We start from the raw sequence: 18,383 nt of genomic DNA, 5'->3' as shown, positions 1-18,383 counted from the left end.
AAACTAATATTTTTGGGTTGAAGATTTTACACTTTAGTTAAAAATTCATCTCTTTGTTTAAAAACTTGACGATTTCGTTACAAATTCGTTTATTTTCTGGCTGTATTCAACTACTTTTGGTTTAAAACTAAAATCGTTTTCAACTTTTTCGTAGAGAGTTCGTCTCTTTGGCACGAAAATTCGACAATTTGGTAGAATATTGAACTGTTTTCTGGAAAATTTATGCAATTTGTTTAAAATACATCTTTTTAATTAGAATTTTAATTATCCGGTTGCAAATGCAGCTCTTTTTTTTATTGCGAGTCCGAGACCTGATCATAATAAAAGAACAATTTATTACAAAACTGAATCTTTATTGTACTTCAGGAAATAACAAGAAAAATTAGATAATATGAAACGTCGACTTGCTTCACTTGGTCAATAAGTACGGAGTGGAGGAACAAGTGTATAATATCCAAGAAAAGTTTCGTATCAAAATTCCTACTTGTAAGTAATTTTAACTAAAGAGACTAAAGCTGTAAAGACTTCTCAAATACACTAAAAATTCTACACAAATAAATCGTCGCGAAGTTTGTAACTTCTCGTAAAATAATAAGCTACAAAAAAAAAGGATGATGACTTGAAGAAATTCGCTTCTACATCGATGGGCAAACAGAACATTTAAAACTGATCATTCCTCGGATTATTCTTAAAATATATTGGATGAGAAAAATAGATTATCGTAGGCACTGTACCTTTGTTACAAAATAATTTTCCAGCAAAGTTAGTTCATAATTTTCCAATGAAATGTCCAACTTTTGTTAACTATTTGGACCTTTCGACTTGGGGGGAAAAATCCGATTTCGCAGTTTTTAGAGAAATAAATGTAGCTATACAAGATTATATTCGATGGCCTAAAGCCTAAAGGAAACCGTAATACTTCTCACATTTTTTTGTGTTTGTTTTGTTTTTGTTACGATTAACCGCAGCCGAAAATATTTCTGCACAAGGGAAGAGCCTTTTTTTTATGACTCAACGACAGTATTTCGGAATTTCGACTTTTTGTCGCTTATTCGGCTCCATTTCGGAAAAGAACTCTTGGATATCTTCGGCTCTGACGACCTTTTTATTGTCGGCAAATTTCTGCAGGTACTCCTTTAGTCGCTCTTTCATGTTGTTGTATTCTACAAAATAGAAAATCAATTGAATTTGGGACCGTACTTAAATTACGTAACAGTTCAATGGGAGGGGGGGGGGGGCTCGAAACATTTTGTTACGATTTGTCACGGCAAAAAGTTTCTCCTGAAGGTTATATTTTTATTTAAATGTTTTATTTTTTGCTTGAAAATTTAACAATTTTCTAAAAAGATTCTAAAAACGAAGCTGAAAACTCAATTGTTTTATTGGGAATGATCAAACTGCGATACCTCACCTGTTGACAAAAATCCAAATTAGAATTGATAGGTACGATTTAAAAATTTTACATTAATTTTTGTATAAAAGTGTTTTAACGATTTTTTTTTATTTAAAGTCATTTTTGGATACTAAAAATTGATTAACTGTGAATATAAATTAATAATGATTTTTTTTTAAACTAAACTGTTCTTTAAGATTTAAAAAGTTAAAAATAATTAACTTTACAAGCCCATTCGAAATCAGTTTGCAATTTTAGAATTTCCAGTTTCAAACGTTTAAAATTATGTAAACTTTATCAATTGGAAAGTCTTATTAGTTAAACAAATGTAAACGCCTGATTGAAACTTTATAAAGTATTCCCAATTTTAAAATAACTTCAAATTATACATTCATAAACAAATGCTTTTATTATAAAAACTAAATTTTGAACGTTGCATTTTAATTGTTCTATTAAAAAAAAAATTAATTCAGGGTGGCCGTTTTAATCGATGAAATAAATTCCCGGGTTTTCCCCGATTCGCAAACATTTTTCACGATCAATGAAATTAAAAAATGAAACAATAAAACTAACAAAATTTCCACTTGAGGTAATAAAAACTGAGCTGCAAATGAAACCACTCAAAGTGGAACTGTTAAACTTTGAACTTTTAAAATTGAAATTTAAAAGTTTTTAATTTAAAAATGTTGTATTCAAATACTCAATAATTTACGCGTATAATATTGAAGGTAATAACATTTTTCAATATACAAAAATAGATCCACGTTATTATTTTCAATGCTCTAAATTAAAAAATCAACCAATGAACTTTATAATTTTAAGGAATTTTAAGCTAGAAACATCAAATATTGAAAAATTGATTAAATTTTAACTGAACACTTCTTAAATTAGAAATTCAATTATTTTCTTCTTACATAGTTTAAACATTCTTGGAAAGCTTCAACATTTTATTTAAAAATCTTGAGAAATCTGGAAGTTGTTTCAGAACTTTTAAATATCTGTCAAAATGAATTGAATTTTTTCTACAATTTTCAGAAAATCTTGCAAATTTTAGAAAATTTCTTTACAATTTGGATGTATAAATAACAATTGAACATTTATTATTTGTAGGCGAAATTTGAGTAATTTAAAGAGATATGCAGGAGTTTTGAAAAGATTCAAACTTAATGTAAAACTTGAAATGATAGCCTAATATAAAATAAATTATAGATTTTCGCAGATTTTAAACAACAAAATTTGATTCTTTTCAAGAAATGTGAAAGGCTTCAAAAGAATAAAAAAATTGTCTAAAGATTCCTAGGAAAATTAAAAATAAATTTTCATTTTGAAACATTATTTTAAGAGAATATTCAAAAAGTATTTCAAAGATTTAAACAAAATCTTCAAAAAAGGTTCTAAAAGATTTTAAGAAAACTTTATAAAATTTGCACGATAATTTTTAATCTTTTTAAAACTCCTAAATATCTTTTAAAATTACTCAAATTTTTTCTACAAATGTTCATTTGCAGATTATACATCAAAAATTAAAATTTTCACTTATAAATCAAGCATTTTTCAAATACAACAATTAAAATTGTGTTCAAAGTTTAAAGACTCTTTGAAATTTTAACGATTCCAGGTTTTCTATGTCAAACAGTTCAGTTAAAGATTCTTTACTTTTCAATATTTGGTTTCAATTTACTTGTCTTCAATAAAAATTCAAACATTGTTAAATATTCAATAATTAATCTTTTGTTAATTAAACATTTCAAATTGACTGGGTTAAAAATTGAATATTTTAGACTGAAAAACATTTTTAAGTTGAAAATATTTTATAAACTTTCAGTCACACCTTAACATTTGTTTAATAACTACGACTTTCAAATTGAAACCGTTTAAGTTTTAACGTTAAAATCTGAAAATTCTTGAATTTTGAACTGGTTTAAAATCGTTTTCTCAAATCGTTTTTGTTCAATTTTTATTACTTAAAGTACAGATGAATTAAAAAACAAATTTATTTAATCATTAAATAAAAATGTTTTTTATCAAAAATTTTTAACATCAAAGGCTTTTATTTTTTATTTGTTCAAATCTTTAATAAAGCATTTAAAAAATTTTTAAATTAAAAAATGTAAGCTTAGGAATAAAAATTTTAAATAGAAAATTTTAAAAGTAAAAACATAAAAAAACATAACATATAAGAACATAAAAATTCCACTAATAATTTAAAAACTGTTAAAATCGAACGTGGACCGATTTTTCTTCTACAAATTTGGAAAATTCCCGGTCAAAAAAAATTCACTGTCATTTTCCCGGTCTCAAAAAATTCCCGGTCCAGTGGCCACCATGTACTTTGTAAGTAAAATGATTCCACTTCGATGTATAAATAACAATTGAACACATATTATTCTTTTAAAAAAGGCAAGGAAGTTGAAGAAATATTTAGAAGTTTTGAGAAAAGTCAAATTCAATTTAAAATTTTAAATGATTTGAAATGATTTTAAATAAGTTGAACAAAGTATGAATGGCTTCAAAAGATTAAAAAACATTTCCTATGAAAGTTAATAATGATTTTTATTTTGAAAAGATAATTTTGAGTGATTATTCAAAAAGATTTAGAAAGATTTACAAAATTATCAAAAATCAATGTGGAAGATTTTAAGGAAATTTGTTTAATTTGGCAGAATTTAAAAAGAAATTGAAAAAAAATGTAAACAACATGCAGATATTTCAAGATATTCCAATAAAATTTGGAAGCATTTTAAGAATTTTTTAACCATTTAAAATATTAATAATTTAACTTTTAATTTAAGAAGTGTTCAGTTTATAAAAAAATGTAATCATTCACTTTTTAATGTTTCTGCCTTAAAATTGCCTTAGATGATATTATTTTAAACATTTTCAATTCATTGATTGATTCTTCAATTTAGACTTTACAGCATTGAAAATGATAACGTGGAATTATATCTTTACAACTGAATCTTTAAACTCTACAATTTATGAAAGTTAAAATATTTATTTTGCAGTTTAACTGCATGTAACTAAAAATTGTTCAATTTAAAAGTGTTAGTAGTTTCCATTTTATGTGTAAATTATTTTTAAAGTTTGAAATTCAAGAGTTCCACTTTGAGTGCTTTCATTTGCAGCTGAGTTTTTATTAACTTAAATGGAAAAATTGTTAGCTTTAGAGTTCGATTTTTAAATTTCATGGACCATGAAAAATTTTTTCGAACCGGAAAATGACCGGGAATTTTTTTCTTGGATTAAAACGGTTACCCTATATCGTGTATTATTCGTATTCTTCACATAATCTGGATAAAATTGGTCACTACATACATTAATTCAAGTTTATTTAAACTTAAATTCATTAAAACTTATATGAAATAGTGAAACGATTTTTTTTAAACCTATTTGATAAAAATGTGTTTTTTTATTGCATAATATGGAAATTCTATCTAAAACTATTTGTTTTTTATGAAAATTTGTTTTTAGTATTCAATCATTGTTTTATACTTCACAAAACTATCGTAAGAACACTTTTATGCAAAAAATTAATGTACAACTTTAAAATTGTACCTACTCTTTCTAGTTCCAGTTTTGAACACCAGGTGGCGAAATGGTAGACCACTATTCCCGATAGAAGACTGTTTTGTTTTAGATTAAACTTAATTTTTTAAATGAAAATTCAACTATTTCATTTTTGGTTAAGTATTTATTTATTTCTAGTTCAGAAATTCAGTTACCTGATTGAAAATTTACGTAATTAATCAAAATTGGTCGTTTCGGTTAAATGCAACTGTGTTTGGTTTATAAAAATATATATTTTTCGATTGAAATATCAACTATTATATTTTTCACTGAAAATTCAACTATATACTTGAAAATAGGACTACTTTGTAAACAAATTTTATCATTTTAGTTGATAATACACCCTCATGTTTTTTGTTGTTGTTGAAAATTTGACTGTTTTGTTGAAAATTCGTCTTCTATGTTAGAATATTAATCATCTTGGTGAAAAAATCATATGTGTGATTGAAAACCTATTTCTTTGGATACAAATTTTAACTGTTTTAAACAGAACAATTAAAATTTTAGCGCTAAAAGTTTAAAAGTTATTCGAAAATCTCAAAATTCAAAGCTTTCTATGTAAAACAATTCAGTATTGAATTATTTTCTTTTAAATATTTGGTTTCAATTTACTCGCCTTGAATGAACAGTGAAATATTGCTAATATTAAATACTTATTCTTTTTCTACATTATGACTAATTATTATAGATTTATTTTTAAGTTGAAAATAGTAAAACGCACCTTAACATTTTTTAATGTCTAAGAAAAATTAATGGAAATAATATATTAATAAATTTATTTAGTAAATTTAATATAAAAAACAATATAAAGGAAAACCTGAAACTCACAATTAAAAATATATTATTGATAAAGCATTAAAACTTGTATTTAAAAATAAAATTATCGGAATAAATGATATATTAATTTCAATTCTTATCAAGACTTTCGGACTGAAACAGTTACAATCAGTAAATTCTCAAATTTTGAACGGATCTAGAATTGTTTGGTCAAATCAATTATTGTTTAGATTTCTATATTTAAAGTACAGATCCATTTTAAAAATAATTTATTTAATTATATTTACAGTTGATAAAATAAAACTGTTTTTTATGCAAAAATTTTAAACACCAAATTCTTTTAATTTTTAATTGTTTAAATCTTCAAAACTGCACTTTAATGATTTTAAAAAAATTGTTTAAAAAACTGCATCTTAAAGTTCTTTAAATTAAAATATATGATTAAAAATTAAAAATCTAAAATGGAAAATTATTAAGGTGAAAGATTTTCGAATTAAGCATTCTAAACTAAATGATACAATAATTTATAAAAATCACAATTTATAAAATTATTTAAAAAAAGGTTCAAATCAAAGTTGGACAAAATTTTTATTCTAAAAATGTTGTAAAGTTCCCGCTCAAAAAATAAATTCACTGTTATTTCCCGGTTTTCCAGGTTTTCCAGCGGAAAAACTTGAAAAAGGAGAATTTTCTTTGTAAATGGAGAAAATGGAATTAATAAAATAATAAAATAAATTAATAACCGGAAGTGTGTAAATTTTATATTTGGAAAAATGCACATTATTAGTAATTAATTATATAAATTTAGGTTATTATGTAATTACTAAGTTAAATATCTAAAGAGGCAGTTTTCGCTTTCAAATATAAAAGGAAAATTGATTTTTTTTTAAACATTAACTTTAAAATCCAAAATATAAAATGATCTTCAATATTTTAAAGGAGATGGTTGATAAGACTGAGCACAATTCCAAATACTTTTTTTTCGAAGAATGAGACGATATTTGTGGAAAAAGTAAAAAAAAACTGTGGAATATTCCCGGTTTTGAAAAAAATTCCTAAGTTTGAAATTTTTCATTGATTTACCTTCAATCACGTTGACCTGCTGCACATGATCGAGAGAAGCCAAAGCCTTCATTCCCTTTTCGTATTGTGACTCTCTATTGTTGGCTTTGCCAGCTTCTTCGTATGCCTGAACACTATCTGTTGGATCGAGAAGGAATTCAACTTCGTTTTCCTTGTAGACCTGAAAATATATAATCATTTTCTAGAAAAAAAAGCGTATCACAAGAATCCGCAGAATTAAATTTTGTACATGACAAGAGCAAAAGTTACTTTATTGTCAAAAATCAATGAAAAAATGTATTTTTGCAACAGATGAAAAATTATAATTCTTTAATATTTTCATTATATTATTTAAATATATAAAATATTATTTTTGAAAATCAAAACTTATTCAAAAATAAATAGTTCAATTTCAAAAACAGTTGAATCAAACCAAAAAATGCGATATTTCAACAAATTATTTTAAATCCTTAACCAAAAGAGGTTAATTTTCAAACCAAAAGGAATCATTTAAAAATTTTAATTTACAACCCAAAAAGATGCATTTTCTATCAAAATAATTGTATTTTTAATCTGGAAAAGGGGAGAAGTGAATTTCAACTAAAAAAGATCAATTTTCCAACAAAAGTGGAATAGCTACATTTTCAGTAAACAAAAAATCGATTTTAAAAACAAAAAACGAATTTCCATAGTTAAATTTGTAATCGAACAAAATAATTTTAATTAAAACAATCAATATTCCACCAAAGCAAACTGAATTTTTTAACCCAATAGTTGAATTTTCAATCTAAAAAATGGAGTTTCTACCAAAAAGAGAAAAATTTCAACAAAATAGTTTAGTTTTCAACTAAACAGTTGAATTTTCAACCCAGAAGATTAAATTTCAAGTTGAAAAAAATTAATTTTCAAACCCAAAAGATTGATTTTCAACAAAATGCATGAATTTTCAAACAAAAAGATTGATTTTCTACGAAAAAAAAAATAATTTTTAACAAAATAAATAAATGTTCTACCAAAAAAACTAATTTTTAACAAAATAAATAAATTTTCTGCCGAAAAATTAATATTTTACAAAATACATAAATTTTCAACCAAATTTTGTTGTTTGTTAAACTAAATATGGAATAGTTCAATTTAAAAAAATTTAAATTCATTTTTAGCAAAATGTCCAATTTCCAACAAAATAATTAAGTTTTTATGCAAAGAAATTGATTTTTAACTAAAATAATAAACCTTCCACCAAAAAATGAATTTTTAACAATAGTGGAATTTTTTATGAATAAAAGACCATTTTTGACGAAAATAGACAAATTTGCAACAAAATATTTAAATTTTCAACTAAACAGACTCAATTTAAACCACGAAGATTAAATTTCTAAAAGAAATTCGACAAAAAATGGAATAATTAAACTTTCAATAAAAAAAAAAACTAATTTCCAATCAAACAAAATAATTAGCAACCAAAAATATTAATTTCCAACCAAGAATTAATTTCAACCTAATAGTTTAATTTTCAACCAAAGAAATGAATTTCCAAGAAGAAGATAAATTTCTGAAGATAGATTTCTGAAGAAGATAAATGTTAAACCACACATGTAATAGTTATAATTTTAGTTGAAAAAATTAATTTATAACAAACAAAGAAAAGGATTTTCAACTAAAATGATGAATAATCAACAACAAAAAATAAATTTTTAACAAAGTTCATCTACTTTCAACTAATTAGTTGAACATTTGACCAGAAAAGGTTTTCCTTTCGCGAATGAGAAATATAGAAAATCTTTAAAGCTTAATCAAATTCCCGGTCATTTCAAAATAACTGAATTTTTAAACAAATACTTGAATTTTCCATGTAAAAATATAAATTTTCAACAAAAATTAGTTAGAATAGTTGAATTTTAAAACAAAAAGATAAATTTTCAAGAGAAAATTATGAATATTTAAATGAAATACTTGAGTTTTCAACCACAAAGATGAATTTTCAAACAAGATTAATTATCTAAAAAAAAAGATAAATTTTTCAAAAATAAAATGAATTTTTCAACGAGATATTTTGAATTTAAAATTAAAGGAGACTTTTAAACAAATAGTTGAATTTTAAACTTTAAAAAAAAAATCATCTTTCAACCCAAAATGAAACAGTTAAATTTTTAGTTAAAAAAATTAATTTTCAACCTAAGTCGTGAATTTTCAATCAAAATGATGAATATTAAAATGAAATATTTGAACTTTAGACTAAAAAGATGAATTTCCAGCTAAAAAGGATTAATTTCTACCAAAAAAGACGAATTTTCAATTAAAAAAGATAAGTTCTCAAACAAAAATTTAATAATTTGAATTTTCAATAAAAAACTGAACATTTCACAAAAGAAAAAAGTTTTTATTTAATATTATGGAATATTCCACAGGTATCACTTATATTTTCAGTTAAAAACAAAATAATTTTGAATAAAAAAAAATCATTTTTCCCAAAAAAACAACGTATTTTCAGCAAAATAGTTAAATTTTCTACTGGAATATTTAAATTTTGAAATAAAAAAATATATTTTCAAGAAAGTAGTTAAATTTTCAACCAGAGAGAAATTTTCCATTAAAATGATGAATTTTGAATAAAAACCCTAATTTTTAATAAATGACTTTAACTTTTAACCGAGTAGTGGAATTTCTAAACAAGTAAATGAATCCGTAACTTAATAAATACACTAATATGCCCCACGACTGTAGATAAAGTAGAAATCAATATTTTAAATTGACCGAAATTATATAAATAATGAGAAAAAATAATCACCATTTTGCATTTCTCGCAAGTGCACAAAGCTGATCTCCAGCCTTCGACCCAGAAACAACAACCTTCTGTTTTAGCAGGAGTTTCTGGCATCGTGCATTTTTTTGACGAGTCTTCAACCTCCACGTTTTCATCGTTTTGTGTCGTTTCTTCCTTTTTCGAATCCTTTGTTACTGCAAATTTCGAAGCGTAACTCCACAAGAAAGAGGCTTTCTTCATACAAGCATCGCAAACAATTTCGTCGTAAGAATTTTCTTCGGGTCGGGTTTCGCTGTCTCCAAGGTGCTAAATATTTACAAAATATATTTATAGGCATGATCGGACTTCATAGCCCAAAATGATATCAAAACAGGGACAAATGGAGTGATTTTCTTATAAAAATTGGGATTTAGTGGGGGAATAATATTGGAATCTATTTATTTAAATAAAAATATTGTAATTTTCAACAAAACTTTTTTTTAACAATTAGTTGATTTTTCGACTAAAATAATTGAATTTTAAATATAAAAGAAGATTTTTCCACAAAAGAATTGAATTGAAAGAAAACAATCAGATTTTCAACCAAATATTTGAATTATCAAAAAAGAACAAAAACTAATTTGTCCACGAAACAATTGAATTTTCAACCCAAAAATATTAGTTTTCAACAATCATGTTAATTTTCAACCCAAACGTATAAATTTTAAGAAAATTGTTGAATTTACAATTAAGATGAAATATGAATTTTGCATAAAAAATGGAATAGTTAAATTTAAAGTTAAAACCCCAATTAGTTGAATTATCAAACAACAAAATTAATTTGTTAACAAACCATTGCATTTTTAAGTCGAAAATAATAGTTTTTAAAAGAAAAGTTAAATATTAACCAATAAGTATCACTTTTAACACAATTACTGAATTTTCATGAAAATAATTAAATTCGCGACCAAATTATAGAAATTTTTAACAGAAAATATTAATTTTCTATCCCGGAATTGAAATTAATTTTTAACAAAATAACTGAATTAATCAGAGATTAAATTTTAACCAAAACATTTGAATTTTCTACCAAAATATTCTATAAAAAAGACGAATATTTAACAAAACCGTTAAATTTTCAACCAAAAAGATGAATTTTCAGCCAAGAAGATTAATTTTCTACAAAAAAGATAAATTTTATTCGAAATAGTTACATTTTTAAATAAGAAAGATCAATTTTCAACCGAAAATAGAACAATCAAATTTTCAGTTAAAAATAAAAAATTAATTTTTAAACTAAAATTTCTGAAATTTTAATAAAACCGATGAATTTTCGATCAAAAAAGATGAATTTAACAAAATATTTGAATTAATTAAAGAACATGAAACAACGATTGTTACATAAAGCAGCTGAATTTTTGTCCAAAAAGATGAATTTTCTATTTAAAAACGGTGTTTTCAAAATCCGTTGAATAGTTAAATTTTCAACTAAGGAAAGGATCCATTTTCAACCAGCAGTTGAATATATAGTTCAATTTTCAGTGAATAAAGTAGATTATCAACCAAAACATAAACAAAATTAAAACAAAACTTTTTGAATTTTTAACAAAAAATTTAGTTTTCGAACAAATAGTTTAATTTTTAAGCAAAAAAAAACGACGAATTTACAACAAAACAGTTGAATTTTCAATAAAGAAGAATTACCTTTGAAGAAAAATTGCTGAATTTTCATCAACATACTGAAATATCCAACCAAATAATACCATTTTTTTAAAATGTGAGTTTTTTATGAAATAAGAAAATTAATTGAAAACTAAAACTTCGACCAAAAACAGTTGAAGTTTCAAGCCAAAAAGACGAATTTTTTCGAAGCAAGTTGAATTTTTAACGAAGTAGCATATTTTCAACCAAGTTTCAACATAAAAAAAGGAATTTTCAATTAAATAGTTAAATTTTCATACAAAAAGATGTTTCTTTAACTACTATCAATCAAGAAAATTAATTTTCTAAAAAAAAAAACAAGATATTTAATACAAAATACATACATTTTCAATCAAATAGTGGAATTTTTAACCGAAAAAAGCGATTATGGACCAAAAATATAACAGCAGAATTTTTAATTTGAAAAAAATTAACTTTCGACCAAAAATAGTTGAATTTCCTTATTGGGTTCGATTACTTAAATTCAAAGTTAATAAAAAAGGGAAAAAATTAAGAGTTTCTAGAAAACAGAGGGAAAATGAAGAATCTGTTAAATTATCAATTTTTTAAAATAAATTTTTACCTTGGTGTGATACCAGTCCTCGCAAATCGCACACTGTAACATTTCATCGTTATCAAGACCTTCTGGGTCTGGATACGGCCTTGAACAAGTACAATAAACACCATCGAAATTCTGATTGTACTTATTTTCAGGATTCGATTCGGATTTTACCTTCAATAAAAAATACGAATTAATTTTTTACTGAAGCCAAATTTAAAAGTATAATGCCTTTCTTCTTTTTTATTAATAAGTACCGGATTTAATGAGCATTTCTCTCCAAATTTCGAATTTCCACAGTCGCATTTAAACTGTCTTTTCGTGTACAATTCAATAAGTTCATGACCTTCATGACAGTGTAAACTACAGGCGAAACAAATACCGGCGCGAATTCCTTCTTTGCAGCATGTTTTGCAAGCATAAAGTGCTTGTCTCATGTAACCCTGTAAAAGAATTTTCTTATTATAATGATTTTTTTTAACAGTTGCGAAAAGACTTTTTTATTTTACTTTAATGAAAAAAAGTAAATCAAAAAATATTAATTTTTAACCAAACTGTTGCAGTTCCAACATACAAAGGTACATTTTCGACCAAATGGTTCGAATTGTTACTCAAAAAAGATTAAACATAAACCAAAATATGAATTTTGAACTGAAATAGTTAAATTTTTATATAAGAAAGTTAAATTTTTAGATAAAAAATTAATTTTCAAGCAAAAAGATAAATATTCAACTTCAATGATGAACCTTCAACAACAAAGTTATTTCAATTTCACGCATTTCATTTTCGAAATTCATTGACTTTTCCCTGATAATTTTTTCATTTTCTCTGAAACAAGTTCAGAATAAAATTTGAAAATGACATATTTATTTATTTCAACCAAAAAATATTACTTTATTGCAATATAACATTCATTTACAATCTAAAAGGACGCGCTTTCAACAAAACAGTTGAATTTTCAACCAAATAAGATGACTATACCGAAACGTTTGTTTTTTCAAACAAGATATAAAAAAATAAAATTTAGAAAATGCGATACTTTTAAAGCACAAACGATGAATTCTCAGCAAAAAAGTCAATTTTCAATCAAGAAAAAAGAATTTTAAACAACAAAATTAATTTATAAACGCACTGTTTCATTTACAACCAAGCAGTTGAATTTTCAACCTACAAAGATGATTTTTCTACAAAACGATCGAAATGTTAATAAAAAAATATTAAACTTTGACCAAAACAGTTTCATTTTCAACAAAAAGACGAATCCTCATAAAACAATGTAATAGTTGATATTTGAATTTTAAAAAAAAACACGACATTTTAACAAAATAGGTAAATTTTCAAACAAAATTCGATACTTCTAGCAAAAAGAGATGAAATTTTTTACAACAGAAATTAATTTAAAAATTAAAAATCTAAATTATCAATAAAGAAGATTAATTTCCTACCAAAGAAGATAAATTTACCAACCAGTAATTGAACCTTTAACTAAATAAGATACGGTTTTAACCAAAAAATAAAAAATTTAATTTTCAGGTAATAAATTATTCCTTAACAACAAAATATAATTTTCAAACATTTAATCAAATTTTCAACTAAAATGATGAATTTTCCAACAACAACAAAAATGAATTTTTAACCAAATAATTTATTTTTAATTTAAAAAATAAGCAAATTCATTTAGATAATTGTATTTTCAAGCCAAAAGACAAAATTTTCTGTAAAACAGCTGAATTTTCAACCTGAAAACATAGAATTGAAAAAAAAATGTTTATTTTCAAACAAATAGATATATTTTAACCAAAAACAGAAAAATTTTTAATCAAGGAAATTTGTTTTCTACTGAAATAGACGAATTTTTAACTAAAAAAAGATCAATTTTCAACCAAAAATGAAAAATATACATTTTCACTTTAAATAGTAATTTATAAACAGACAAAAAAAGAATTTTCAATAAAAGTTACATTTTCAACCAAAGAAATAAACCTTCCACCAAAAAAAATACAATGTTAATTATCGAGTTTTTCCTGTACTTTGAATTTTCAATTCAAAACGATCAATTTTCAATAAAATAATTAACTTTCAATCGAAAAGAAGAATTTTCAACTGAAATACTGAACCTTCAACTGGAATAGTTAAATTTTCGGATAACAAATTTAATTATCAACCAAGAAATATTTCAGTTAAATTTTTAACAAAGCATTTACAATTTCAGCCAAAAAAGATACCTCTGAAACAAAACAGTATAACAAATACATAGATTTTTAACTAAAAAATATAAATTTTCAAGCAAAAACTGAATAGTTAAATTTTAAGTTAAAAAAATTAAGGTTCAAACAATTAAATCCAATCCAAATCGAAAAAGTTAAATCCAATAATCCAAAGCTAGGTTTCCAAATAAAAAAACATTGTTACTTAAGTTTATTTACAAATTGAAGAAAAAAAGACTTAGGCACGCTCTACAAAATATTTCCTCACTTTAAATACCAAAATAACTCAATACAAAAGTATGAATTTTCAACAAAAATAATTAAATTTTTAACTATATAGTTGAATTTTCTACTAACAGTGATGAATTTTAAAATTAAAAAGATGAATCTTCAACCAAAAATGGAAAATTAAAATTTGCAGTAAAAGATAAAAAAAATAAAGGAATTTTCAACAATGCATTCAAATTTTCAATTAAACTTATGAATTTTTCAAACAAAAAAATTAATTTTTAAACAAATAGTTGATTTTTTAGTCAAATTTTCCACTTAAAATAAAAAGTTACATTCACAGTTTAAAAAATTGATTATCAACAAAAATAAAAAAGAATTTTCAAGAAAATAGTTATAACCAGCAATATAAATCTACTTTTAAAAATAAATAAAATTAAAGATATATAAAATTTCCCGGTTTCAGAAATTTCGATTGAATTTTCAGCACTAAAGTATAAATTAAAAAAAAAAAAGAATTAAATTTTTCCCAAAATAGTTGAATTGTTAACCAAATATTTAAATTTATAGATTGATAAGATTAAATCTTTAAACATCTGATACTTGATATTTCTACCAAGAAAGATGAAATTTCGACCAAAAGTGATGAATTTTAAAATAAAAAAATCAATGAACCAAAAATGGAAAGTTAAAATTTGCAGTAAAAAAATTAATTTTCAAAAAAAAAAAAGAATTTCCAATAATGCAGGCGAATGTTCAACTAAAATTATGAATTTTTCAAACAAAAAAATTAATTATTAACCGAATAGTCGATTTTTATTAAAATTTTTCACTAAAAACAGAAAAGTTACAGTTGAAAAAATTGATTTAAAAAAAAAATGTTAAGAAAATAGTTCAATTTTCAATTAAAATGATGAATACTCAACAACAAAAAAATAAGAAGAAAAACAGTTAAAACCAGTAATATAACGCTATTAATACAAATAAAACAACATTGTTATTTAATTTCATATTAAATTTTTTAAAAATTAAGCACGTTCTAGAAGAAATTACTGGCACTAAAAAAATGTCCTGGTATTTCCAGGTTTCCAAGAGTTCATTTAATAATAACATGTTTAGCTAAAAATATGATCGTCAGGATAAACCAACTACAAAAAAAAGAAAAAGAAATAGAAGGCAAATAAATTACTAATTAGAATATTATAACTGGGTGGTCGCAAAACTTAATTATAAAAATTTCCTATTTTTTCTATAATTTTTTCATTTTCCCTAATCATTAATATTCACAGATCAGCATTTTAATCTTGTAGCATTTTTAACCTCGAATATTTTATGAATGGAAAAAAATAAATTGAAAATAATATTTATTATTCTTGACAGTTATTTCAATTTCCACTTATAAAAATTCCCTGACTGTCGCAAAATTAATTCAAAAACCTGACTTAACTTTCCCTAAAGGAAATTGAAAAATCAAAACAAAATATTTCACCTTCCGAAACTATTAACTTTCTCTTCGCGTTGAAAATTCTAAGAAAATACAAGATGTCAGCACGCTTAATCAACAAAATTGAACAACAAAAATGATCCCAAATATCTGTATACAAACTTTTATTTACTTTATTTAAAAATAAACAGTAATATTTAAAACTTTTTCCTCCAGAGGACAAAACAGGACATCCTAACGATCATAATTTTTTTCCTTTGTGAAATTGCCTTTAAATTCGATTTTTCAATATTTCAAATTTTTAATCACAATGAAAGACATGCAGAAAGTAAAACACGAAATTGTTAATTGGTTTAAACTGACATGAAAATAGAAAAATGGGATATAAAATGTTGGGAGTTGTAGAACGCAAAAGTGAGAAAAGGAGGTTAGGTTGTGATTGTGGGTGACATACCTGGATATAGGTGCAGTTTTTGTCGTCAGCGGCCCCGAGGACAGCATTTGCATCTTCCTCGAGTTGGTTTTCTTCCTGCAGGACGTCAAGCATCGTAACGGAATTCTCATCTTCGCAATCATCAACGGCTCTTTCTGTTGAGCTTGAACTTCCTCGTTGAGACTCCATTTTTCGATGACAAGCTTCACAAATCGTCGAATTCGATTCTCCAACGAGAAAATAAGAATGCGAAATGAAGATAATCGAAAACTATTCTAGCGTGACGATTACAACTTGCGGATTTTTTACAAACAACCGGATAAATTTTATCAACGTACGCAGCTTGAAAGGATGCTTTGTACTGTGTGTAGTAAATTTACAAAAGGTTCCCGCTAAAGCGAAAGTTGTCGAGGAAATTTTCGGGAGAATTTGAATTGTGGGTAAAATTCTCGAGAATATTACCGATCTAGATACTAAATTTCTAATTTTTTCATTTAAATTCTCGTAACTTAAAAAGGGATTGAATGTTTAAACTGGATATGAGCAGATGAAGTTCCAAATTTTGTTCAGCTTTTTCAATAAATTTTCAATTATTTTTAACAAATTCAAATGTCATAGTAAATATCCTATCTAAAAAAATTGGTCAAACGAAATTCTCGAAAACCTCGCACTCATTGTTGTCCTTTTGAATTTTCTCGAATTTCGTAAAATGAATTTTCCAAATGAGAGATTTTAATTTAAAAAAATTGTGAATTAAGAGAACATTTAAATTGTAAATGATTCTTTAATAATAAAGGTAAAAATTTTGTTCCTGATGTTTTGGCCAAATTTTTTAAAAAGTAACAAAAGGATACTATTCATAAACGTTAATATTGACCCTATTAAATGAGGTTATGTGTTTATCTGCAATAAATATCTTTCATATAAATAAATAACTTTATGTATATAATACAATTTATTTCTAAAGGTTTTGAAGAATTAAAATTTTTTAGTTATTGGAGAATTTTTAAATGTTGTAGGAATTATTTCGAAATATATTTCGAAAGTTTGAAAAGATTAAAAAGTAATTTAAAATTTAAGAAGCTTTTAACAACTCTGAAATAAAATGTAATTTTTTTATGATTTTGAAATAAGATGCTGAATTCTTTAAGGATTTGGAAAGCTTTCAGGATGGTAAAAAAATTTAAATAGTTTTTAAAAGATTTAAAAACATTTGGAATAATTTCCTAAAATTTCGGAAAATAATATAGACGATTTTTTATCAACATGATGCAATTCTACAAGATCACCAAATTTTATATAGAAATTGAATAAGTTTAAGAGATATTTAAAGCTTTTTAAAACACAAAAACGTAATTTTAAACTTAAATCGATTTCAACAATTTTTAAACAAACTGTAGATTTCTGAAGATCCCGAAACAAATATTTAAAAACTTTTCCAGTATTTTCAAATTTTTTAAAAGAATAAACAAATTTTACTCTGATTGCTGGGCAAAATTTTCATATATATTTATTTTGAAAAATTCAGTCTAAGGGAATATTTAACAAGATTTCCAACATTGACAAATAGGAGTCAGGAAATTTGTTTAATATCGTATAATTTTTTCAAAGTTTCAGAAAAAATTCATATTAATAAAAAAAATGTATCTAGTAGTATTTAAAAAATTTCAACAATAATTAAAAATTTGAAATGATTTCAAAAACTTAAAATAAGTTATCGATTTTTACAAATTTTGAAAGAGAATTTTTAAGTTATTTTAATATTTCAAAAAGTATCAAAAACGAATCCGAAAGATCCCAAGACAATTTTAGAAATAAATCTAATCATTTTAAAATATATTTCAAATTTTAGAAGTTTTTAAAAGATTAAAAGTATTTCAAAAATCAGAAAATTTTACGCAAAATATTTTTATGTTTTGTCCAATGTTCAAAAAGTCCTAAATATCTTTCAAAGTCAATTTTTTCCAAAATTTTGTAAAATCTTGTAAAGTAAAAAAATTCATTATAGATTTTCTAGATACTTTTTGAACATATCTGAAACCTTCGCAACAACCTTTTTAAATTTTCTCGAGAAACGTAGAAAAATTATAATTTTATAACCTTAAAGCAAATTATAATTTGCCTAAATTTTTTTATTCAGTAATACAAAATATTTATTGGTTACAAGTTGAACAGTTTTTTTGTAAATTCGTCTTCTCGGTTTGAAAATTCATCTCTTTTGGTAGAAATGTTATCAATTTTTTTATTAAAATTGCACATTTTTTGTTTA

General features: G+C 24.0%; 1 protein-coding gene across 1 annotated transcript; it reads right to left on the bottom strand.

The window, feature by feature from the left end:
• Positions 1-332: 332 nt before the first annotated feature.
• Positions 333-16,629, bottom strand: LOC117176229 (putative E3 ubiquitin-protein ligase UBR7). Its single transcript, XM_033366371.1, has 6 exons — positions 16,136-16,629; positions 12,060-12,245; positions 11,827-11,976; positions 9,588-9,869; positions 6,821-6,980; positions 333-1,163 (listed from the first exon to the last, which is right to left on the bottom strand). The coding sequence occupies exons 1-6, from the start codon at positions 16,301-16,303 to the stop codon at positions 1,012-1,014; spliced, it is 1,098 nt and encodes a 365-aa protein (XP_033222262.1). The 5' UTR covers positions 16,304-16,629; the 3' UTR covers positions 333-1,011.
• Positions 16,630-18,383: the final 1,754 nt, after the last annotated feature.

Source organism: Belonocnema kinseyi, chromosome 7 (genome assembly GCF_010883055.1).
Source record: "Belonocnema kinseyi isolate 2016_QV_RU_SX_M_011 chromosome 7, B_treatae_v1, whole genome shotgun sequence".
Classification (NCBI taxonomy): domain Eukaryota; kingdom Metazoa; phylum Arthropoda; class Insecta; order Hymenoptera; family Cynipidae; genus Belonocnema; species Belonocnema kinseyi.
The sequence above is the reverse complement of the archived record's forward strand: the minus strand, read 5'-3'. Positions and strand labels throughout refer to the sequence as shown.